Source organism: Anas acuta, chromosome 3 (assembly GCF_963932015.1).
Source record: "Anas acuta chromosome 3, bAnaAcu1.1, whole genome shotgun sequence".
In the NCBI taxonomy this organism is placed as follows: Eukaryota; Metazoa; Chordata; class Aves; order Anseriformes; family Anatidae; genus Anas; species Anas acuta.
In genome coordinates this window covers 103,568,799-103,595,466 of record NC_088981.1, presented here as the reverse complement: position 1 = coordinate 103,595,466, position 26,668 = coordinate 103,568,799, and the positions used below count along the sequence as shown (strand labels likewise).

Sequence of the window (26,668 nt, the reverse complement as noted above, 5' to 3'; positions counted from 1 at the left end):
TGTTGCCCAGGGTTTTACTGTCTCTCCAAGACAGTTGCTGCATACTTATGGCTAAAAGCCAGATCAGAGGAAGGATTTACATGACTACAATGGATTTTACACCAAAACCCAAGAGTGTAATCCACATATAGTCTTCTCAATTATTGTCTAGATAAGTTTGCTTACTAACTGGCTGATTCTCCTCTTGTTTTATATAAGCAGCCTCTTTGCCCAACTCTGGGCTTTGGGTTCCACTTTGGGGAGTAGATATTTAAATGTTTGATCTGAAATCCAGGATAAATGATCAGAAATGCTTATATTCATATTGGTATGTGTTCACTAGAGAGGCAAGTATTGCAGGCATGCAAGTGGCAGGAGTGAATTGATCCTCTTTGTCTCTTTATCAGAATTAAAAGTGAGCTGAAACAGCTTTGAGAAGCCATGGCCAGCACTTCTGAGGGACCAGCAGATTTGCAATATGCACACTTCCAGTTTTGCAGCCTTTACAGTGTATCACACAAGGGACGCACCAGAGATGATGCATGCAGCAGAAATAAAAGTAGCAGAAATGCTCCTCAGCTCTAGTGTACTGTGAGCAGCCTACTGACAGCACAACGGGGAGGATTTCATAAATCAGCCCCTTGAACTGCTGTGACTCATGTCTACGGGATGTAGAGCTCCAAACTTCAGGCTAAACGTAGAAAGCAGCAAAAGAAATCTTTAGGTCACTTTGTCCTTACTTTCCAAATTATGCTTACTACATGTTTCCTCCGGAGATCTACAGCACAGAATCTAGCACATCAACATCACGTAAGCATTTCAATTAACCTAGATTCACAGTTTCACTTCGGTCTTCCTGATGCATCCAAGAGACTACAAAACTACCTTATTAACGAAAGCCACCGTAGTTAGCTGGGGAAAATTATGTAACGCATGAAATCAGAGAGGCAGAGGCGATGTCCTGCATTAACAGGACACACCCAGTCCTTACACAGCCACTTTACTTTTCTTTCACACCTCCTTTACCTGATCTGTTGGTATTTGTGATTTAGATTACTGACTTCTAGAGAGCAGACAGTACCAAATAATATTTCTGCATTTAACTGCTAGCAGCCTATGCTGTTTGAAAGAGTGGGAAGCTACAATAAGGCATATTTGTTGGAGACATACATTTCTTCCCAATCAGAATCAGCAGATGTAGGCCTTCACCTACAAAGTTTACAAAATGAAGATATTTTCTTTAACATTTGCTTGATTACTTTGGTTTGCATTTAATTATACAGATGGCTGAGTGGTTTTGTAATTTTATAGCTGGCCTGTGCCAGGGATTGATGTGGTGGTGTCATTCTTACTGAGGGCTGGTTTGGAAATGCATCGGTTTTGAAAAGCTGCTTGTATTTAAAGCTGCTAGTTGCAATTCAACAGAGGCTGTATCACAAAATAAATGAAAGAACATTAAAAAAATGCTTTTTCTGTGTATGTACTTTGCATAACTAAAATATTTGCACCAAGACAACAGTGTAATCAGAAAATCAACAACAATGATGATTGTGGCTATTTAACTTTACAGCTCCCTTAAAACAAGTCCTCTTACATGTACATTTCCCAGATACAAAGTCATGTACCTTTCTTACTGTCTTCATTAACCAGAAATCAAGAAAAAAGGCTTAATTTTTAATCCAGAAGAACTAAATTTTTAATCCTTAGACTGATTAAACACTACCATCTGAAAAAAGGAAAAATAAAAACAAACAAAATGTATATTCCTTTCCTTCCCTATTTCATATCTGTGAATCTAAAAATAAAGCACCTGTTATGCTTGTGAAATCAATGTAGATCATTTTCTGGAGGCGGGATGACAATCTTTAGCTGTAACCTCTAATGTCCCAAGACCTTGTTACCTAAAACACGGCCTCTTGCCCTGTTTCCATCACGACAACTGACTGCGATGTTCAAGCTGTCAGAGCAGTGTCCTGGGCTCCCAAAAGGGGAGGGCTGACAGCTGCACACCTTTGCCTCTGGCAGTTTGACATAGCTTACACTTGGCAGATTTCAAAGACTGTGTACATGCTTGGACTATTTTTTTTTACTGTCCTTCCTACTTTGCTGTCACAATGATGAGGTTGGTGAGGCACTGGAACAGGCTGCCCAGAGAAGCTGTGGATGCCCCATCCCTGGAAGTGTTCAAGGTTGGGCTGGATGGGGCTTTGGGCAACCTGATCCAGTGAAGATCTCCCTGCCCATGCAGATGCACCAGATGATCTTTAAGTCCCTTTCAACCCAGATCATTCTTCGATTTTGTGATTAGAGTCAACCAATGCCTCTACACAGAAGTATTACGTGATATCATTGACAACTCATATGTAAAACCCAGACACAGAGCAGGGCTACAGGAGGTATTACATCTAATTTTCTCTGCATGGATGGTAGAGAGCGGTAGCCTAGGAAGAACATTCACAAAAGAAGCCAGCTGAAAGTGTTAAGAACAGAGCAGCCCCTTCTCCGAAAGCTGATGCACAGGTGAGTGGCTTGTCTCCTTTCTCCTCTTTTGCAATAGCTGGTAGGTAAAGCATGTCTGAGGTCCAGATTCAAATTCCTTGTCTTCCTGAGAGGCCGTGATCCCTCTGGAAGTACCCTGAAGGAACAATCTGGAATGGAATGGAATGGAATGGAATGGAATGGAATGGTTCAGTTGGAAGGGACTTTCAAAGGTCATCGAGTCCAACTGCCTGACCACTTCAGAGATAACTAAAACATAAAGCATATTATTGAGGGCATTGTCCAAATGGTTCTCGAACACTGACAGGCATGGGACATCAACCACCCCCGTAGGAAGCCTGTTTCAATGTTTAACCACCCTCACATCTGAAGATGGTGACTCCTAATCCCCAGCCCTGTGGATTAAAAGTGTGTGACGCTCCTACAAGGGCTGTGCTGGGGGATTAAAAATTGCTTTGCATGAGGCTCTGAAGCTGATGAATGTCCGGCTTACCAGCTTCTTACAATTTTTTTTATAAACTTTCAGACTGTTCCGAAAATGGTCAACAACAAACTCATGAGTGCTTCAGGACACCTAAGAGATATTTGGATTTAGACACCTAAATGGCACCCCAGGGAGGAGAGAGAGAGAGAAGGTGCCAGCTGTGGCTTCACATGCTTACAGCTGCAGCCTGCTTTCAGAGCACCCAGGGAGTCTTGGGCTTTGCCTTGCAAAACGTGGTTAAGTAACAGTTGACAATTCACTGCAGCAGACTTCAGAACCATTGTGCGTGGAATAAATAAAGCCAGTTCTTCCTTAAGTGCTATCAGGGATAGGTGTTATCCTATGAGATATATGGTACTATAGACAGAAAAGGTAGCATTGCAAAAACACCACTCAAGGTGGTGTTATTTTTCTTTTAGGACACCCGTATCAATTTGTTCAACATGTTAAAACAGTGTTTTCCCAAATACCAAGCCTACAAACTGAGAGCAGTATCTGACTTTCAAAGTGCTCTTTCTGTCACTTAATCATTTATAACCAGTAATAAAGATCTTGCTGTTAGAACTGAGCTGATGATTTTGTTGAGGATTTGTGTCGTACAAAGGAATTCAGCTGATGCTGCCATTGTAAATTTGTCTCTCTAACATTAACAGAGTAAAACTTGTTTCGTCAGTAAGCAACTATGTCCTGAAGGCTGGAGGAATAGATCTATTGGGCAAGAATTTCAAGAAGGGACTGTTTCTACACACTCACTTTTGAAGTTGCAATCGCACTTTTTTTTTTTTTTTGTATGCAAAGAGGGCTGTTATGCTTATTTAAGAATTTCTTTGCTACGGTCATTTAAACGCTGCCCTAAACAATGTCCATAAATCATATGAGCTAGATAAAGTACAGATTAGTTTTGACAAACCTTATAGATTAAAAAAATGAGGAGAGATGCACAGCTTGCCTACAGTCAATGGGAAACCGATATCTTCAAATCATCTGGTGCTTGACTCAAAGCTCACTGAAATCACCCCAAAGATTCCTGTTGACATTAACAAAACCCAGCGTGTTGATCACTGGAAACATGTTCTGCGCATTTGGTCTTTTGTCCCAACCTATTTAAATCTCATTAAAAAAAAAAAAAGATACACATTTTCTGCTCTGCCGCTTACAAGAAATTAGCCTACTCACTTGCAAGTAGGCCATATGGGAAGAAATTATGTTTAAGTAATTTAGAGCTTCTAATGGCTGAAGTGCTAGCTCATATAACTTCACAATGCTACCAGCATCCACATCCTAATCCTGGTGGAAACTCTTGGACCTACATCTTTTATCTTGTCTCCACGTAAACTGCTTGAGCAAATGATATGATTTTTTTGGGTGCACGTTACAGCAAAGTGGGTCCTAATCAGTTTTGGGAGTGAGGTAGCCTTACAATGCAAATAAAAGAGCATCTCCCAAGCATATCATCACTGATTCCATCAGAAAACCCAACCTCCTGAAGGAATTTCAGTGAAAGAAATGTGAGTTTGACACGCACAGACGTGATTTTTACGCAAGGCAGCCTGGCACCGAGGCTGGGGGCTACCAGGCAGCCAGACTCGAGTCCCCCTGGCACCGGGGGCTGCTGGGCTCCAGGGTCCTGACTCAGAACACGGCGGGGTGATCTCACTCCGAACCATGCGAGTGAGTCATGTATTTACTCCTCTTTGAACTCTTCTCTTCCTTTCAAGCCAAAGCATTTGCCCGTTTTTCTGACATCAGCCCGCTGCCATCCAGCTATCAGCAAGCCCACGGGGCAGCGCGGCCCTTTCCCCCTCTGCACCACACGAGCTGTGCCTGTGGGATGTTCGTGCACCGCGCCAGTAAGCACACAGAGACGGAATCCACACGAAAAGTTTTTAATTCTCAAAGCTTTCCTTTTTTTTATTGTTTCCTCAGTTTGGGGACTACACCCCCCTTCCCCACCACACCCCACAGCCCACCTCCTCCTCACCCCCTCATCCCAACCCGTTTCCCCCCCATTTTTCTCTTCACACCCACCAAAAGCTCCGACCCCCACACACCCCATTCCACATCCCCACAGCCTCCGGGCCCGGGGGTCCCCTCGCTGGGATCCCCCCCCAAAGGACAAGGGGCAGCGGCGAGAAACCCCTTGCCCCGCCGGGCCGGGGAGCGAGCCCCGAGTGAGGCGGCCGCTGGTAGCGCAGCCTTGTGGGTAATGGAGGCCGCCTCACGGGGCCGGGCCGGGGGCGGGCGCGGCGGCAGGGGAAGAAGGCGAGGAAGGGGCAGCGGCGGCCGCCTCAGCATGGACTGAGCGGGAGAGGGAGGCTCGGAGGGAGCGGGAGCGGCTCGTGGGGAGGCAGCCCCGGCGCTGAGCGGCGGGAGGAAGGGAGCCGCTGCGCCCCGCTTTATTCCATCCCCTTCCCTTCCTTTCCCTTCCCCTCCCGGCTTCCTTCATGGCCGGGCGGCCGCGGGGCGGCCCAACCGCGCCGCGCTAGGCCCCGGAGCGACCCCTCGGCGTCTCCTCCTCCTCCTCTTCCTCCTCCCCGGCAGCGCGAGGGGAGGCGTCCCGCCGCCGCTGGGCGAGCCCCGGCAGGATGAGCCAGCAGCAGCCGCAGCCTCAGCCCCAGCAGCAGCAGCAGCAGCAGCAGCAGCAGGCGGCGAAGATGTCGGCGGCCCCCCTCCCCGAGCCGGCGGCGGGGATGCTCGAGGGCCGCCAGAGGAAGCTGGAGTCCATGATCCGCGACCCGCGCTCGCCGGTCAACGTGGAGAGCCTGCTGGTGAGGGGATGGCGGCGGCGGGGAAGGAGGAGGGGTGGGGGGGGAACAAAGGCAGCGCCTCGGCAGGCGGGGAGGAAGGAAGGGAAGAGCTCCGGCATCCCGCAGGAGGCTGAGCGGGGCCGGGGAAGGCTCCTTGCCGGCCCGAAGGGGGTGGGGGGCAGCGCGCTGTGCTTCAGCACCGAGCTAAAGGCGGGGGGAGACGGGTGAGGGAAGCCCGGAGCCGGCTGTGGGAAGCCCGGAGCGGCGGAGGGAGGCGGCTTCGCTTCCAGCATCGCTCCCACCCTTCCCTTTCGCGCCTGCCGAGCGCAGGGAGCCGGGACCCGGCTTTGTGCGAGCCGCCACACCGCGCCGGGCTCGGCCGCCCGCTGCCCAAAGCAGCCCCAGGGGCAGGGGGCTCGCCTCACGCAGCCCTCAGCGGGCCCCAGGGGTCCCCTTCGTTTTCCAGCCCTCGGCCGCGTCTCCCGTGGCCAGCCGCGTTTGGCAGAGTAAGTCCGTGAAGCTGACTTTCCCCTCGCAAGAAATCCGTGCCCTCAGGAAGGAGTGGGAAGGGAGCTAGGCTTCCCCATTGAAAACATCTCAACCCTGGAAAAAGGCCGTGAGAGCCGCCCCGCTTTATTTTCATCAATATATTTTTTAAAAACCGAAGCTCTGGGTCTTCAGGCCTGATGTTTCCACTCTTTCCCAAGATTTCCAGTGTGTCCCAGTGAAGAGGAACAGAAAAGGGGGGAAGAATCGCAGCCTTTCCAAGAGTTGCTCAAGGCACTTACACTGAGCCTCTCTCTTTTTTTTTTTTTCCCCTCTTTCAAATGACTCAGTTCTGTTTGGCCAAAAAGACAGGAACTGACTGAACAGTATGTATGCCTGTGCTGTGTGGAGAGTATAGGAATTTCCTATAACATCTGAAAAATGTCGTTCTCAAGGCTTCAGTGCTGCATTATTCCTCTCGGAGACGTTCAGAGGCGTAACGAGGCATATTACCCGTAGCAGTCAATGAAGGGGAGTGGGAAGCAGTGCAACATATCTAGCTAGATTCAGATAAGTTCTGGCCTAGGCCAAAGCAAAGAGAGCTGCCTCTGGGCTTCGCTCCCAGCGTTTTCACATTGGTATTTTGCTAGGAAAACTTTGACCTGTGGCCAAAAAAGAGCAGTTTAAAAATAGTACAGTCGTTCTGAAAAATGCATCAGGTTAACGTTTAACCCCAGCAGACTTTTTCACACTCTGCTTTTATACTCAATGGAGTGTTACTTTTATTCTCTTGCCTCCCATGGTGTGGACATGGATTAGATACGCTAAAAACTGTGTATGTTTCTGAAAAGAAATTCTAATTGCAAAAGCTAGGCAGCTTTGCGCATTTTTTTTAAAAGATAAGTTTTGTAATTTTATAGTATAGACCGGTTCATGTCATACAATGGACAAATCAGTAAACCGTGGAGGTATCCTAACTGGATTGTAAATGCATATTTTTGTAGCAAAGGCCATCAGTTTATTCTCTGCAGGGTGCAGAGAGGGTCTCTGTAAGTATTGTTTAAATAATTAACAGCAAGGAAAATATAACATTAATGAATCAAGTTTCCTAGTTTTGCATTCTGCATGCCTGTGTATGAAATAATGAATTGGTTAGGCTTTTTTATTGACCTTATGAAATTTGCAGTGGATTTCCTGTAAAAGCCTTTGGGGCTTTGGTATTGTTGCTTTATGCTATTTGACATTAATTTTGTATCGGTGTTTTGTTAGGCTGACTATTGCAATCCAAATATGAAAAAATCATATTCAAATTGCAACACTGACTTGTTTGGTAAACAGCTCACTTTCAGTGTAAATTATCATAAGTGGAAATGTGTTTTCATTTAGAAGTAGAAATACAGCAACAGAAACTAAGAGTCAGGGAAAAGGTCTTAAAAAGACTGGCTGGAATGCTACTATTTCATCCTCCAAAAATAACATAACCAAAACTAAAAATGTGGAATGGAATTCAAAATGGAATTCATTTCCTTACGCTGTAAAAAGTCATAAACAGCTGCTATTCTGCGTTTTGTGTGCGTGTTTTATTTTTGGGAAGCTGTAAAAAGCAAAAAAGTAACTGTTAATCTACAACACATGCTGCAAATTTGAACAAAGTGAACAGCAGAGGTAATAAGCTGTCTGTCTCTAGATATCAGCTCCCTTGCCTATCAGGAGCTAATTTATGCGGTGGCTGCAAACGAGGAGGTTTTCTTTGTGTACCTTCCTCACCACATCGTCTGCTTCAACAGCAGCATCGATGAGGCCAGATAACTGATTATTTCCCTCCACCCCTGTATGGCTCAGAGACCATTAGATTTTTCTAATATGGCCACTGCTATATTATATGGCTTAATACTTTGCTATTTTGCCTGTATTAAGCATAATCATTTGTGATTGAATAAGATTTATATTTGGAGAAGACACATAGCCTTAATTCAGAGCTCACCATTTAGTTTGTCGTGGTAGCTAACTTGTGAGGGCAGAATTATTGAAATATGTGGCATGCTTATTGCCATCCTTTTCCTGCTAAATTTAAAAAAAAAAAAAAAAAAGAAAAAGGTTACCATAGAGAACTTATTAAGGTGGTTCAGATGCACAGCCTGTGCTGCACTTGGTGGATTCTTCTGGTTTTGGTCTGATAAAGAGTTGAAAATGAAAACGGCAGCACTAGAGCTGTGTACACGATGCCATTGTAGGCTCAGGCGAGAACCTCTACAAAGGAAAGTGGTTTCTGCAGCCTTATTTAGACATCTGGTGACTGTTCCTTCACCCATTGTAATGTGCTGAAAGCCTGTGTTGCCTGTCCGAAGATAAATAAGCTTTTTGTTACACCTCTGTGATACAGTCTTACTCTTTTTGGTCCTGTAGCAGCAGTTAGGAAAACCTTTTTGGTGTATCACGATCAGATTGTGCAGGTCGGGTCGTAAAACTACTGTATTGGTGTGACTGGCTCCTCTGCCAGCTTGTGTCATCCGCTAATTCTGTGAGGTGACGCCTTTATGTGTGCTGCATGTACACATTGATGATCGTGTTCAATGGCATTTGACCTTGGGTGATCTATAAGAAACCCTACTATAAATACAGCCCTATTGAATGATTCTGAGCTGCCAGCTACATTGAAGAAGAGCTTAACAGTCCTCAACTACATGTGCTTCTTTATTTATCTGTGCTGTAGGTAGAGCATATATGCAAATGGGGCTGTTTTATATGGTATTGAATATGTGTTATTTAAGGGCGCGCTGATAAGCGTTATCTGAAGACTGAATGTTCTCCAGAAGGAGAGCAGACAGGTCAATGTGCGCTGTGCACAACTAACCCAGACTTCCCTTTCCTTGCCCCGTGTCACTGTGTGACTTCAGCACGTGCTGGACTCCAGCGCAGAATTTCGGGGTGGTGACGAGCAGCTCCCATAAATCTTACCGGCCTCCTCCCCGCTGGGTGCACGCGCTGCAGGCTGTGATCGAGGGCAGTTGGGGAGAGAAAGGAGTTTGCAGCTGCCTTTTGCTTTGTGCAGTGCGAGCCCTGGTGTTTTAGCATTACGCTTCAACCTTGCCATGGTGGCGTGAGCTGTCAGGAGGAGCAGTTCTTGCTGTCAGGCAGTGATCACGGTGCCGGCTGTGGGCATGTTTGTGGCACGCTGCAGAGCAGGGAGGCGGTTGGCAGTGGCGTGCTTCAGTGTCTTGGAATATACATGCCTTAAAACTGGGGAAAAATGGCTTTTTGTTTCTCTGTTAAGACAAAATTGATGGGTAAATGCTGTATCTATGCCAGTTTGGACAGGAATAGAAGTTCAGCGAAATTCAGCCTTCCCATCAAGACCCTAGAGCATTGCTCCTGATGAAAAATGCATTACTGGTGCAGCTGTGACTGTCACCCTTTCAGTAGATGTCTCTGCAGCTGTCTCATCACCTGGGTGGGTACCAACGTGACACCAGCAGTGTTAACTTAGCAGATTGCTCGGCTGAGCTCTCTTTGTACAGGGTCTCCAGGTCTTCATGGCTGACACGCATCTATCCTGTCACAAGATTTTGGTCTGAGGAGCTTTCAGAGGATTTCAGAATTAATTTTAAAGTCACTCACTTTCCTGAGCTTATTGTCACGTAATTTTGGATGAGTAAGAACAATCTATTGTGTTAATTTCAACCATCTAGCACAGCGAAAAGCTAAACATGTAGCAGCTATCAGGATCTGATCTGAAACTCATTGCCCAGTAAGTGGACAAGCCAAATGTTTCTCTGCTCCTGAAGATTTTTTTTTTCCTTGTTTGTTATAGTTCTAGTGCTGTTATTTCTTCCTTAGCTCCTAACTCTTTCTAGAAACTTTCTATTTTTAATTTGTAATTTCAGAACGTCTCCTGAAGAGAGGAGCTTTAAAGAAACAGAATTGCCTTTTGTTCTTTGTTCCTGGGTGGTGATTTATATATAGCAATATAGTTTAGCTGGAAAAGGACAGTTCTATTTTCTGACGCTTGTTATATTCTGTATTATTACACACCAGAATTAAAGCATTTCACTTAGTTTAAGAAAGGGGGGAAAAAAGCCATTTTTCTCTGCCTTTAATGCCACACGTATGATGCAGCCAGATTTCATGTGCATTCACTAGAACGATACGTGCTCCCAATATTTTTGCCTGTATTGATCAGATTGCAGAGTGGGTCATTAGTATCCTTTAGCTGTTCAGCCTTTGTAACAGCTAGCACCATTCTTTTCTGATTTTCTTCAAAAAAAAAAATTTCTTTTTCCAAGTATTAGTAGCCTCAGTGTCCACTGGGGGATTCCGCAAACCAACAAATATTGATTAAAAACCATTTTGTTAAATAAAATTTCAGGTTTGAGCTAATGGCAGAGCAATGCCAAAGCACTTGGCTATTTGTCTAGTGATGCTCTCCATGCCAAAAGCTGCCTAATTTGAAGAAGAAAAATGCTAGCACAGTAAACAATCTCTGCAGCTCTCAACTGATGTTTTCTTGCCAATGTTTGATCTATAAAAATAACCGGTATTGCATTGCTACTGCGGAGGAATTATCTGTGGATTATAGGGATGAGAGGGGTTGAAACTTGGTAATAGAGTTTTATGTAATGAAAGAATAGAAGAATTTATATGTGCTTTTTTTTATTATTTATATATAGGTATTTTTTTTAATAACCCATAAGTATAGGTGTGGGGAGGGAGATGCTGTGTGAACTCAGAGGTTGTTTGAAACTGCTACTCCTAAAAGCACCAAATGATTCCAGTGAAAAATTTACCCAAAATACTTTTTTCCTGATACATCATGCTGGTTAAGAACAAGAATACTATGTTTATTTTGGCAGCCTTTGGTAGCAATAAACTTATTTTAATGAGTCTTTTGCTATGTAAACAGCATGCTGAACGTGGTGCTTGGTTCCAAAGCTGTACCTACTGTGTGTGACTCTTGCTACAGCACTGGAGCTGCAGAAACGCTCGCTGTACAGCCAGAAGGAGTTTGTCTTCCAAACCAGCAAAGTCTCCGCTTCCTTAGCACAGGTGAAGTGCCACCTGTGGCCTTACTTTAGAGCATTGTATTAATTATTTGCTAACAGAGTTGTAAGATGCTGTGCTTAAAGGGGTCATTTGGCCACAACCACATGTGCAGGGGGTTCAACTGTGCTTGGAAGATGGCGGTTGTATGAATTTGGGCAAAATTTTATTAGGTTGGATGGTATCGATCAGTAGCAGCTGCTTATGTGGTGTGGACTTAGCTTCATCTTCTTTTCCATGTTCCTCTGCTATGGTTACTGCTACTAAGAGAGTGGGTTTGTTTTTCTTATGTGAAATATCCTGGTGTTGAGCTTTTCTTTCCCATCAAGGGATGGGGGTAGCTTTCATCACCCACTTGCCCTTCTGTTCAGTCTCTGCCTCAGTTGTTGTAGGATCTGGAAGGTGGTAAATGTGAGAAGAAAATCTGTGTGCAAATGTTTTTTTCATTATTTCTATCTGCCATTAATTTTATTTTATGTAGAACAACTTGCTGAAGTCAAATCATTTGCAAATGGTCACCAGTTGCGTATCTTGTGTTTACTGTGCACCCAGACTAAACGGTAGGGCTTTGATGGTAATGTGCAGCCCTGCCCCGTTACTGCTGTGGTCATATTGTTAGCAGGGCGGTGGTGGTCAGATGTTGCAGACAGGGATCAGCAACCAGCTCGCGGTGCAGGAAGCCCTGTGCTCTGTTCCCGTGCTGGCACTGCATGTCATCAGGCACATCTTTCTCGGTTTCCAGCTTCATTAAAAGCTTTTTATTTTTTTTTTTTTTCCTCCTGTGCTGGAGAAGAATTTAATGTTTAGAATGGACTTAACGTGATATAAAGAGGGTGATTGTGAGCAAACTTTATGACAAAGTGTTTAATTCTGAATCTTGAGGACTTGGATAACTAAGTGGTTGCCTTTTGTCTTGACCGCTCTAAGTCATGGGTACTGACTTTTAGTCTGCATTTAAAGTGGAGAATAACAGGATCCTGCATTAAGCAGGATAAAGTTTGGGTGACTGATCCAAACATAGCTTTTTTTTTTTTTGTATGCTTTTCTTCAGGAGGAAATGAAGTGGAGGTCAGATACAAACATGAAATAAGGCTTGTAACCATGAGGAAGGAAGACAAGCTAATCTTTACTAAATATGCCTTCTATTCTTTTCAATCTCTAAACAAACAGTGTTGACTGTTACTGTTATTGAATAAATAAGTAAATTGAAAGAGAAAATAGTGAAGTTCTACACTTCTTCTGAATGGTATTTAAAGTTTAACTAAAATTGCAATTACTATTCTGAGGTTATAATTCATCTTTTTTTGTCCACAGCTGTCACTGCTGTTACATGTAACCATCCAAAGTTTGTAGCTTAGCTGTTGATTAAAAATCAAATATCGCTGTCTCAACAGCGTAGGTTTACTCTGAAGTGATGTAGGAGAGAAATACCTTTGGGTGTTTCTTGGAAATTAATTTTTATTGAATGAGTTGTGAATTTGGACAACTTAGTCTACTCATGTTTGTTGCTGCTGTACATCTTGATTGATCCTCCATGATTTTCTTTTGTGCAAAGTAAAGGGCTCCATCAGTAAGTTCACCGTAGTGTGTGTGTGCATATCTTGAAGGAGATTGTTCTCTTAAAAATAATTTGCAGTAGCAAAGTTTTCGGTAGAGGGGTATGCATTCAGTTTGGCTTGCCTATGCTATGAAAATATTCCATTCCACGCAGAAACTAGTTTTAAACTGGTTTTCCCTGTGGTTTCTGTGACTGGTTTGTTCTGGTTGCCATTTTCAGTTTAGCACTGATTAAGCTGAGCGCAAGATCAAGGAGACAAGCGTTGTCATTTGTTAGGACACAGGTTTTGATTTTTAAATCTTTTATCACCAGCTGGTGTACAGGGGAGCGTATTTTGTGGTAGACTTCTGATATGTGCAGCTGAAGACACGTGGAACAAGCTGTAGTAAGTAGGTATAAGATACTGCTGAGTGACTTAATGCTGTTTCTGCCCCTTTTTATATGCAACCGTGTGATTATCCTTGACTTCTAAATGCTTCTTTTGCAGGTTTTTTAAACCTTCATGATAGAATGACCATGAAGTCCCCCCTTAGGAGTAGATCTATTCCCTCTAACAGTGCAGGAAAATGGAGAAGAGCAGGTAAAAATACCGCGTTGGAAGCTGAGGGCTTAGTGAGTAACGAAAAACCTTTCTAGTGCCAGCTGTGTACACGCAGCCTGTTTCTGTTAGTGAACGTTTCAGGCCTCTTCCTCCAACAGTAAAAGTCAGCCCATTTAGGCATTAAGCCATAACTTTTAATTCTTGGCCTATTTAACTTAATGACCTCTTTAAGTTGTATAATCCTGGATTGTAAACTATAACTCCTCCCTCCCCCCCCTTTTTGTTTTTAATTCTTCCGTATGAAAGGTAACTGAAGACAACTACTTGAATTACTCCTGTGGTAGGGAGATCCTGACAGTTTATTCTTGTATTGCAGCTCCTGCAGGTAATTTGAACATTATTCTACGTTCAGTATTTTCTCTGGGGGTACAAAATACTTAGTAATTTTGTTAAAATTAAGAGATATCCATGCTGGTATTATAAGCACCTGAACTAAGCTATGGATCTTGTAGGATAAGCTAGAAAGAACTACATTATCAAGATGATTGCTAAAGTTTTTTAAAGTCTTGTTTTTTTACTGCTTCTGTCGAGTTCAATGGTCAGTACTACTGTAAATAAATAATTTCTCTTACATGAAATGTACTTTTAATTTAATTATATTTTTCAGTTATTTTCCTTAATCCCTATCTCTGCGGGTTTCCCCGGAGTTCATATCTGCAGAGTTTAAGGTCTTGCCTTGACTCGGCCAACATTGTTGTGGTAGGGAATAGCAGAACCCGAGTTCTCAGAGTTTTGGTGCAAAATTTGGATGTAGCAGCAAATAAAGGAGCAGAACTACAGTTTTATGTACGTGTGATGTTTGTTCTATGTCAGGAATAATTTCAGCTTGAATGAGGAAAAGATAAATATCTAACAATACACTAATGTAAGCTGGCTCTCCTTAAAAGGATTTGCCACCATAATATTTTTAAGTGTAGACATCCAGCTAGTTTTCTGCTCTGAAAATAATTTCTAACTGTTAGAATGCTGAAGCAAACGTTAAATATGGACAGTATGATGAAGACCCCTTCCTATGTGGAAGGCTGAAACAGTAGCAGTATGAGGCATGACTCATTTCATCTATTTTCATGATTGGCTGTTTCTGAAGAAAGGCAATTTAGTTGTCAAAATAAACTATTTAATTGCTCTTCATTTTCAAAAGGAATACCAGTTTTCTTCTGCATGTATGCCTCGTGGTGTTTCTCAAGTGCCAGAGGTCGCAACTGTCCCCTTCCTACCTGCCAAAACATCTTTATCAAAACTTAGGTTATTAAATACTAAGAATGAAACTTTAAAAGCAGTTATGTAAAATGTGACATTGATCATTATTAAAAAAATATCCTAGATTTTGTATGACTGCCCTGCAGGATATATTTCAGTGAATCAGAATGCCTCAGGCACTGTTGAGCCTTACTGTAGAGTTTAAATGTTCTGTACAGTACGGTACATTTGGTTTAGACTGTGTTGCTGAAAGTACGTTTTGTATTTTTTTAATTTTCTTTTGAAATCACACTGAGAGTAGGAGGGAATATGCACAGTGTGTCTTTCAGACTTAGATGTAAGTTGTTGAAGTTTCATTATACTTGCAATCCAAATATTTTTTTTTTATTAAGTCATAAGCAATCAATGTATAATAAAGTCATTTCTATTTATCAACAGTGTACATCACACAGATGGTGAATTGAGGGCGTAGAGGAAAGGTGTTATGTTTAAGTTTTAGAACTTTTTAGTTGTGTTTTTATTTCAATCTTAATTTCTAATGCATAAATACCAGTGTACACTGCCATGTGATTCAACTCCTTTCTTGGCACGTAGGAATTGTTGTTGGTTTTATATATCAAATCATTTTCTGTGTTATAGGATTGGTATTGCTTTTACTGTCATAATAGCTTGGTTTATTTCTTATTGTATGAAATCTTATCAGTATTTGGATGGATGTTCTCCAGAATTGAAAAGAGAGAAAAAACATGCTTGGCACTGTAATAGTAGGGCCAGTGATGCTGAAGGTACATACAGATCACAGGAAGATCATGATTTTTTTTTTTTTTTAAGTTTTATTGTGTGTAAAATAATCACAAAAAAATATTTCTGTTGTCTGTAAGTCTGCATCTATAGCAGTGACCCAGACCCTGGTCAGGTCCTGCCGTGCTCCAGCTGGTGTGTTTTCCCCTCAGCCGTGGGCTTAAAGCCACAGCCTGCAGCTGTCCAAAGTGCACTGCGGGGACGGGCGTCTGGGTGTGGGACTGGGCTCTTTCAGGTGAGCCCAGCTGCTGTTCTTCTTTAACCTGCTGCTGCAGGCCAAGCCTTGAAGTGCATCACCCGGCCAGAGTACTCTCAGGGTTTATTTTAAGCATGAATTGATGATTATTTTACTGGTTTGACTTACTGGCTTGGATACGGTGTGACAGAGCAGGCTAAGTAGTAATCTGGGAAAATTGGGCACCACCACTCTTCCAGCAGAGCAGGAGGCAGTAAAGTAGGAAGTCGTTAAAGTGATGCCACTCCAATTATCTAGCCATATTCCAGTGTTCACCTTCTGAAAATACTGGACTTTTTTTTTTTATGCTTGAACTCCCTTTGACAATGGGATGCATACAGTGGTTGTACACGGATTTTCCGTGAAGGGTAGCAAGGAATGAGAAGAAACCAGAGTCATTCAGGGGACACTACTTGGTCTGGAATGGCTCGAAATGATCAGGTCATGCTCTTGTTTCAATGATGTGTGGTGAAGCTGACAAGCTGCTTTTGTTGATGTAAGGATTTTATTTCACCAGATCTAAATGTGGCTTTAGTACAAGCCTCCTCATGCTGTAGGATGGCACTGCACTGAATGGGGCTCTACTGCTTCTAGTTAGCTCATGGGTCTGTGCTCTGTACTTGCCATGTGCCTTATAGGATGTGTGCCACAGTACTTTTCCAAGAGACACAGGTAAATCTGCCTCTCCGGGCAGCCTGGGCCAGGGCTCCAGCACCCCCATGTTAACAAAGCGCTTTGTGATGTTCAGGCAGAACCTCCTGTGTGCCACTTTGTGCTCGCTGCCTCTCGGCCCTGTCCTCTCAACACCTCCCTTCAGGCACTGACAGACCCTGATGGGATCCCCTGGGGCGGCCTCCAGCTCTTTCAGCCTCTCCTCAGAGGTGGAAATGCCTACTGCCAAATCTTAAGGAAATTTTAGGAAACATCACCCATGGAAAAACTATTTCCACTTACAGAACCGCAGTGAACGTGAAATCTATTTTATTCATTTTGCTTTGGTTTTTCAAGTACCTTGGGATATTCACTTAGTCCTGAATTTTGTGCTGGTTTTTTTTTTTTTTTTTTTGGTTGGTTGGTTGGTTTGTTTTTTTAACATTCATGTTTTTTTGTTTTTTTTTTTTTAATTCTTTGTATTCCAAAGTTCAGTTTTCACAGAAGGGAGAAACTAATCGCATTGCAGTAAATGCAAGCTAAATGAATGAAAATATTCTTCCATTATAAAATTTCTTTTAGCTACTGTAATCTCTGCTGATATTTTGATATCTGTATGTAAATAAATCCTGGTAGAATTGCCATTTAACTGTCTCATTAAAAGCAGATATGCTTATCTTATCTTCAGTGATAAGGTGATTAAGACGAAATCTTGTTGCCCAGGTGTGTGGAGATAGTACCATAAACTTGAAGGCCATTATGTATCGAAAGTAAAACTTCCTACTTGGTTTAAGATTTGTAGTACCTAGGGGTTGTTCACTGTAATACACAAGATACTTAGCTGTCTGGCTGAGAGCAAAGCTCCTGAGGAAGACTGTGAAATACACCTACAAGTACGAAGACACAAGATGCTACGAAGACACAAGGTGCTTAATTGTCTGACTGAGCAAAGATCCCAAGGACGTCGGTTCCTTTGTGAAGATTTATATCGACCATAAGCGAAGTCCTTTTGAATGCCTTTCTGTCTTCTCAGATTAGCTCTGTCGTCATCCTTTTAAGATCCACGAGTAGTCAGGGGACTGGGAAAACCTTAGGATAATGTAGGATACAGTATCTGTTTCTGAGTGACTTCAGAAGCAGGAAGAGATGACACGGTGCAGACAAAAGCTTATTAAATGGGATGAGTATAGTCCTTGGGCCAGACGACTGGCCTGCAGTGTGGTGGAGGTAAATACACCAGTAATTAATAATAGCCTACCTGCTTTCAGGTAGTCTACAGTGGTAATTCCGGCACTCTGAAAGAAGGTATGACAATGCGATCCTTTTGTTTTTAGAAAGCTGGACACAAGATTCCTTGGTCTAAGGCAGAAACTGTGACTACACTAAATGGGTCCTACGTGGCCCAGCGAGCTGTCCAGGTGCGCAGCACCAAAACATCCCTTGGGAATTAGGTCAGACACGTGCACAGCAGAGCACAGACGTGCGTTCTCAATGGTGTTTATATGTAAAAAATGCCACTGATGGAACTAGTGTGGCTCTTCTGACTCAGTAGCAGCGTGTTTAGAAGAGGAATAGATGTTATGACCTTTATGTTTGAAATAATTTTTTTTTGCAGAGTTATTCTCTAATCTAGATGTTAAGGTTTAAAGGTGTTTAAAATGTTTTTAAAGGTGTGTATATTGTTATATTTATTTAAGGGCTTTAAGGATAGTCACAATCAAATTTATATATACCTAATAAAAATAATTTTACCTTTGAAAATGCAGATAAACCAATATAATTATACATCGTTTGAAGAAGAAATGAAGCAGCATTTAATATTGGAAAAAGAAATGTTAAAATCTGAGGAAGTAGAAGATAAGTACGGGAAACTGCAGCCAAGCAATCTCAGATTTTTTTTCACCTTTCTCCCTTAGTTATATTGACCTTCCTAGTTATATTGATTCAAAAACAAACAAACAACAACAAAAACAAACACGCACAGATGCTTAGTCAAGTTCCACAAATACTTTCACTATCAGCTAAAGAAATAGCTTCACCTCCTTCCATGGGGCACCACCTTTAGAGTGATGCAAGTGCTTGTGCTAGTGTGTTGTAAGCTGACCTGAGTAACTAATCTTGATTAAAATTAAACCAAATAAATTTCCTATTTAATTCTGGCAGAATTTGGCTGTAACTAAAACTATGTCACTTAAATAAGAATCCTAAATCTGTCAAAAACGAACAGGAAAATCTATACTGCCTCCTTTCCTCAAAGACCTAGGCTTCAGTTGAATGGTCTGCTTATTAATCAAAGCATGCTGCTTCTGAATGTAGATCGTCATCTGGGCGTCCTACACCGATACTGGTAATGAATCACAGGATGGTTATGGTTGGAAGGGACCCCCAGGGACCAGCCCCTGCTCCAGCAGGGCCACCCAGAGCAGGGTGCCCAGCACCATGGCCAGGCGGCTTCTGCAGGCCTCCAGGGAGGAGACCCCACTGCCTTGCTGGGCAGCCTGGGCACCCTCATGCTAAGAAAGTGCTCTGTGATATTCATGCAGAACCTCTTGGGTTCCAGTTTGTGCCCATTGCTTCTTGTCCTGGCACTGGGCATCACTGGAGATCCTGAGGGCAGCAAGCTCACAAACCCTGGACTTTAGGAGAGGGACTTTGGCCTCCTCAGTGATCAGCTTTTACCCCATGGGATAAAACCCTGGAGCAAAAAGGGACCCAGGAAAGCTGGTTAATAATCAGGGGTCACCTCCAAGCTCAGGCATGACATCCCAAGAAAGAGGAAGTCAGTCAAAAATGATAGGAGGTCCGCATGGGTGAACAAGGAGCTCCTGGCCAAACTCAAGCAGAGAAAGGAGGCCTACAGAGGCTGGAAGCAAGGACAGGTAGCCTGAGAGGAATACAGAGACATTGTCCAAGCAGGCAGGGATTGTAGGTTAGGAAAGCCAAAGCCCAGAGAAAATTGTATCTTGTCAAGGACACCGAGGGCAAGAAGAAGAGCCTTCTACGAGTACCTCAGTGACAAAAAGAAGACAAGGTAAAATATGGGCCCTCTCCTGAAGGAAACAGCAGACCTGGCTACCCGGGACAGTGAAATGGTCAAGGGATTGAATGCCAGCTTTGCTTCAGTCTTTACCTGCTGAAAGGCTGGAGCAAGGAAGATGTACCTTTGGTGGGAGAGCATCAAGTCAAGGAAAATTTGAGCAAAGTGGCAAGTCCATGGGCCCCGATGGGGTGCGCCCACAAGTATGGAGGGAGCTTGGTGACAAGAACAAAGCTCTGCACAGCGGTGCAAATACTCTACCTGCTTTCAAAGTTACAGAGAAGCTTAACAATTCAGATAGAATCAGCTTTTTAACTGTTATGTGACAGTTGAAGCCCTAGAAAAAGCAATGTTTCGAGATGTTTCCTCCCAAAGCTACTTTTTTGAAAGTTAACCGAGATAATATAAATTCAGAAGATAAGCGAATTAGATTAAAAGTGAGATGAGTGATCAAGTTCAGGCCTATGCAAGAAAGAAATGGGGTGATAGGATGCTGTCTTCCTAGCCTATATACAGAGAAAATAGTTGAAAATGGAAAGGCTTATTTTGAAGAAACTTGTTTTAAGCAACCCTTGCATGGGAGAAAAAGGCTGATTCCTATCAGTGCTTGCTTGTGTTTAAATTAGAGTAACTTAAATTTGCTTTTTGTGTTGTCGCCCATTGCTTTAATCTGTTGTTTCTTCCCGTTTTAGGAAACAACATAATTGTGGGTGTAAACAAGCTCGTTTTAAAGACGCATACTGGCTCTTGTTTTCTTCTGAAAATAGCTGTAAATAGTAGAATGCATCAACATGCGAAATGCCAGACTGACTAATTTGAGGTCTTATCTGCCAGTGCTTATTTGGAAATTATTCCTTGTGCCATGTTACCATTGCTCCACCAGTGTAAACCTCGGATACAGACAGCATGTTACACTGGCACAAAGCAGGCCGTGCAGCTCAGTTTGATAGCTGACTGGCTTAAATTGTACAAATGCTGCTTGGATGTTATACTTAGGGTTTTCTGATGGAATAGTCTTACACCGGGGCTACAACATCAGCTACATCAGTGGTGTTAATGCTGAGTGAGGCTTAATTGGGTTTAAAGGAAAAAAAGGAGTTAATTCCAGGTTGTTAATGCAGAGGTGGATATGTTTATTACAGATAAAAGTATTTTCATGTTTTGCAGAAAGCATGCTTTAATTGCAGTTGATTAAAAAAAAAAAAGTGTATTTTTAATGATTGGCACTATCTCTAAATTATTAAGAAAGGGATTGGTATTGATGCAGGCTGCCTTTTTACATTCTGCTTAAGTCTTTCAGGCTAGTCCCATAAATTGATGGAGTTAAACTGGAACTGGTTTCCTTGATTATTTGTCTTAAAATCTTATAAAACTACATCAAATATGCTGAATTGAGGGAATAGACACTAGCAGCAGCATCTCAGTCTACTTTATATTGAATTCATTTCCTATTTGTAGCTTGATACTAAGCAGTTCAGAGCCCTGGTTTGGAAACAAAACAAATGTTTTTGGTGGTACCAAAAAGTACCTTTCAACATAAGAATGCAGGAGCTGCAGCAGGATCCCTTTCTATAGATACAGAATCTCCTGGTCTGGCATCCTAGAGTAAATTTTTATTCAGAGATGTATATACTCCAGGGGATGCTATTTTTCAGTTATTTTCATGAAAGATACATTTTTGACAATGTTTAAAAAAACAAACAAACAAAAAAAAACCACTTTTGAAATCTGTGTTGTTTTCCTGTTCACATGTTCTCAAAATTTTAATTTTTGATCTGTATTAGAGAGCTTGAATAAATAAAATACAAAATGCATTTCTCCGGCATAATGGGGAGTCTTTCTTTCTGTATTTATATGTTCTCTTATCTCTCTCTTATTATAATTCCCAAGATAAACAGATTAGATAGCTAGACTAGGTAATTTTTTTATTATCTAACAAATCGTAAAAGTGAACTGGATCCTAAATGCCTTTTGAAAGGCACTTTTTTTTTTTTTTTAATAGATGTTTCTCAGAAATATTCTTAGAGTCCATTTTTACAGGCACTTACATTCATGTTTAGCTGCAAATGTTTTAGCAAATGCAATTAAGTAGATAGGATTACTCATGTGCCCATAATAAGGCACAGGACTGTGGTTTTGTCCAGAGGGCTGTGGATTTGGTGGTAGTTGTCAGTGACAGTCTGCAGTTGCCTTTTTTTTTTTTTGTCATCTCTTTGATATGTATGATACTTGTATCCACTTCATTTTAATCTTTCTTGTCATCTTAGAGCAACAGGGAGCCGTTTCTGTTGAGACTAACGAATGAAATCTATTTCCTAATAAAAATATGTTTTGCTTAAACAAATTCCTGACATCTTACTCTTAATGTTTGAATGTGTGTTGTGTTAGCACGTAGTTCTGTAAGCTTAGTCATTGCTGCTTTGAAATAAAACAGTTTACATGAAATTTAGTGATACATTCCGTTTATTTCTGTGGAATTCCACCCCTTGTTTCTCAGGTATGTCATTGTATTTCTGAGTGAGTTTTGTGCGCCTCATGGAGGAATAATTCTAGGAAGAGGAAAAGGCAGATGTCCTGGATCCAGTGATTTAATTTTTCTTCTCAGACTCCAGATGTTTTGTTCTGTTTCTAGCCATGTGAAACTTAAATTGGAGCATAACGAGCGTATTTACAGTGGTGCCACTGGGATGAAAATTGCAGAACTCAAATTATGAATTTATCACCTCTCTGATTATAAAAAAAAGTTGCTACAACCTTTTCATTACCCATCTTGAAGGATTATCTTTTAAAGATAATGTATGCTTTCTATAGTACTGTCTGCTTTTCTTTGAGGTTCCCAGTAGTGACTGCAGTGCATATGGTTATGCATGCACATGCATTCTTCGAAGTTAATATTTCTTCATATTATTGTTTTTTTTCTACTGTAGAAAGTGAACTTCGGCCTGAGGTTTGTTTCACATGCATGACTCGAATTATTACAAAAATGTGCTACTTTTCATATACGCTGTTATTAAGTAATTAAGTGAATAATACAGGTGATAAAAATAAATATGGATATGTTCAATATTTTTAGTGAGGAAAATGCATACGTTACCTGTCTTTTCTTTCCTCTGAACTATTCAGTAAGTTTAATCAGGTGATGCTGATTGACAGATGTTCTGTCACGTTCATCTCATCTTGTCAAGCATTTAGGTATTTCTATTTTATATAGTTTGGTCATCTTAGTGTGAGCCGTCCTACCTTCATTAGCCTAGTGTTTGAAGAGGAATTTCAACCCAAAACGTCAAGTAATAACCTGTTACTTTTTTTCTTTCCTCCTACCTTTTCTTAGTATGTGCACAGGCCATCTTTAAAGAATAAGTATTTATTTTAAATTCTGAAAGTTTTTCCTTACTGTTTATTTTATAAGTAATTGTGGTAACTGCTAACCTTTTTGGTGTATGTGGGAGAAGGTTTCTTCAACAAACTTCAAATATTGTTGGAAGAACGAACTTTTTAATTAAAAATAAGTCAGAAGAGGTGCAATTTGTTTCTGACAGGCAGGGTTGACTGCCTTCATAGCTACTGTCTGCTCTCTGTATCTTTAGAATGTAAGGAATTATATTCTCTTTTTCCATAAGCTGTTACGCTTGCTTCCTCACTGTAATGCTTGTAGCAAATAAGTAGCATCAGATGAGGAAAAGGCATCTTGCACTTGGGAAGTTGTTGAGCTTTTCTGTGATCCTTCATTTCTGTGGAATTTCATCCCCAGGTTTTGGACCAGTCCCTCAAATTGTAGAAAGCCTCTTTGCTCAGGAGGAATGTGGTTATAAACCATGATCTTGAGGTGGGAGATTCCACTGGTGTGATATTATAAGGTACGGTTCATGCACACATTGTTTCCCAAGGAATGCTAAGGTCAGAGTCTTCAAAGTGTAAATCAACCACAGGAGCCAAAGGCAAGCCTGAGACAGCTCATCTGCCTGCCAAGGAATACTGCACTGCTTTGTACAGCACAACTGGGCTCCAGAAGTCTTCACGTCAACGAAATTGTATGGCAGTACCCCATCCAAGATTTGAGATAAGTGAATAAGGCTTATCTGCAGAGTGGGGTAGGAAGTTGAAGAGGAAGAGTGTTCAGTTTTTTGCAAGGTATATTTACACAAAACCCAGGATAAATAACTCAAACTACTTAATATAAATCCAAACAGCACTTTTATTCAGGAGGTCACAACCACAGTCTTAAATAAGATGGGGAAAAATCTATTTGAAGAAGTGAAGTAATGTTACCGTTTCTAGATAGAGGATGAATCAATTTGGCATGGAAGCTTTTAAATCATGGTACTTTATGATGACTCTCTTCCCAAAATACCTATTTACTGATACAGCTGTGTATGTTACAGCTGAAAGTGGCCCTTGCTTAATATCTAAATATGGCTTTCTTAAGAATTACCTTTTTTAGTTACTCACTAAATTTCTTATCCTCTAAGCAGAAGAAAGTACTGTACTTATGTTTGAACAGTTCCATATTTAAGTATAGAAACATTCCCTGTTGTGACACTATACATTTTTAAGTCAGGAAATTAAGAGTGAACTTACTAAGTAACTTTAAAAAAATAAATAAATATGAAGGGGGTGTTTTGTTTCAGAGAAATGTATCAGTCCTCTTCAGTGTGCAATATAACTCAATGAAATGCAAAACATTTTTTATGGGTAAACTAATGGCTATTGATAGTATGCTTAGCATAGTTTACTTACACAGTTACAAAAGTATTTTCTGTACTTAAAATAGACTGATTAGTACAACCAGAAACAATTAGTTCTAGAGACTCGATTACATCTTTTTTCAACTGAAATTGTATTAAAAAAGAAACAATGTTTAAAAGAAACAATGTTTTCTTTTTTTTTTTTTTTTCCGTTCAAGTTTGAATGAATGGATCCTGTACCAGGGATGATTACTCGTGCATCTAATCTGATTTGTCTTGGTTGCTGTATTATTTTTTTTTCTGTTGTTTTTGCTTAACTGTAGCTGCAGTGAGTAGCTTTAAGGAGATAAATGACCAAAAATGAAAAGTGCAAAAGACCTGTCCAGTTTAGCTCCCTGAACTGGCTTGCTCAGGATGAGAAACACGCTGCTGCTGAGTCAAAGGAGGGGTGGGGATTTTTGTTTAGGGGACAGGGAGACTGGTTTAGACTGTCCTGGAACTTCATCCTCAGACCTTGAATAGATTATTGCTATATGCAAATACATGCTGCTTGACTGGTTAATCTGCAGCCCTGAAAAATTACTGCCAGTTGCTGTAATTGATTTATTCATTGTTAGACGCCTTCAACATACACAGCTTTGGAAGCAGAGGGTAATGTTAACCTGCTTTCGTAGTTTGTTTTGAGAAGCGTCAGATGGAGTAAGTGCTTGAGACATCCATCTTAACTGCTGTGGATATCACATACCACTTAACCATAGCACAGGCTTGAGCTGCTGATGTCTCTGCAGTTCTTATTCAAATGCTTCTGGACAGTGCCAAGAATATAGTGGCTGTTTTTTTTACAGTTTGGGGTTAACATAGAAGACCCTTTTGAAGTGTATTTCTTTACTTGTCCTTGATAATAGAGCATGTATATTAGAATGGCATATGCTGATTATTACCTTCTATGAAAGTTATCAGAATTGTTTTTTTTTTTTTTTTTTTTTTTTTTTTAAGGAAAAGTGCAAGTTGTTCACTAAATTCTATCTCAGAACCACTCAAAAAAAAATGATTTTGGTTATTTTTCTTCAGCGAGCTAAAACAAAACACTTACCAACATTTTTACAATTTCAACAGTTTCAGGTCTGGTATTTGTGGAAGACCTTCAGACTTTGCTAGAAGGTGTAGCAAATAAGTGCTTCATCGTGTATCGCAAGAGTGAGACTTACTACAACTTCTGGGCTTTTACTCATTTTAACACTAACACAATCACGTTTAAATGATTTTAATAAACTCTAATACGTTATCATGTGTTGCAAATTTATTCACTTTATTTTAAAATCCAAGTTCTTTTGAAAAAATCATACATTATATATAGGTAATGTATATAGTATCTGTTACGATTTGTCTAAGCCAGCTGTTTGGAGATGAGACCTGGAGGTAGGTGGTTTAGGAGGGACGCACTGCAGATTTTATAATTAAATCTCTTACGTGCATTGTTCCTAATGTGAGGCTGTCATGTTAGGGAAGGAATACATAGCAATGGAGAGCTTGTTATGTAAATGAGAACATTAATACCTTTTTAATAAAATGGGTTAATTGGCTGAAGAATGTCTCTTGTTAAAGGGGTGAAATGACATCACACAGCTAAAATGTGAAGATTAGAAAGACTTCTATTACAAAACACGAACTGCATTCCAAGAAATTATGGAAAATAAATACTAAGAATATAAAGCTGCAACTTTATATGGCCACCCAGGCATTCTGTCAATGTTGGTGTTCCAAAACCTGAATGGTTTATTCAGAGATGTGCCTCTCATTGGGAGATGGTGCCAGACAGAACCTCTTTTGCTCCCTAGTCAAGTTTCTGAAGTGCTCTTAAATAACAGTTCTATCAAACATTTGCTAATTAGCTGACAGAATTTTTCAGTTAAGTTGGGTACTTCTGTTGAATTTCACTGTGTAGTGCAATTCTTTGAGGCACATGGAAGTAAAATACTTATAATAAAGCTACAACTTAATGAAGACTGTATGGTAGATTTAATACTTTCAAAAAAAAAATATGCTGAGATAGCAGTATCATTCAAAGTGACTGACCTTCAGAACCTCTTTTTAAATGGTTATTAATAGTAGTTTTTTAGAATTTCTTTGCTTTTGCCAATTCTTAGTGTTATTGTTTAGCCATGAAATAGACTTGACTGTTATTTTGAGTAGGTTGAAAAGAGAAAAACAATTTCAGAGAGCAGTCTAAACTATAAAGGAGTCACTAACTTCAAGGAAAAAAAAATCCAAAGTCCTCTGCAGGTTTGTATGTGCATGTGGGGGGGAGAAGCACAGCTTAACTGTTGAAGTATAGATTTCCTAAAATTATTGTTTAAAGATTGACTTTCTTTGTCAAAAAGGCCCCCAGTCTTCAAAAGTTTGTGGTCTTTTCAATCTGAAGCTTTGAAAAGGTCTTTTGCTGTGTGGTCTGCTGAGAAGGCCAACACACATTGTTAATACAGCAGACCTGTTCACATGTAACAAAGAGAAAAAATGGTTGTAGGAAAAAATGACATGGCAAGCTGGGCTGTGTAAATAAGATGAGTTTAAAAAAAAAAAAAAAAGCTGAAAATGTGCTGGCTGAAATAATCCATGGCAGCTTTGAAGAAGGCACATGACTGTGTTTGTATTAATCACAAGATCAATT

The 26,668-nt window shown here is 41.1% G+C and overlaps 1 protein-coding gene across 3 annotated transcripts in view; it reads left to right on the top strand.

The window, feature by feature from the left end:
- Nucleotides 1-5,152: 5,152 nt before the first annotated feature.
- ROCK2 (Rho associated coiled-coil containing protein kinase 2) overlaps nt 5,153-26,668 on the top strand; it is a 101,848-nt gene continuing 80,332 nt past the window's right edge. The window contains exon 1 of one of the 3 annotated variants that reach the window (XM_068678601.1): nt 5,153-5,730. In XM_068678601.1, coding sequence (XP_068534702.1) covers nt 5,548-5,730 — 183 coding nt within the window. In that variant the 5' untranslated portion in view covers nt 5,153-5,547. The remainder of the gene's footprint in view (nt 5,731-26,668) is intronic. The other 2 variants (XM_068678602.1, XM_068678603.1) reach the window with 2 other exon arrangements.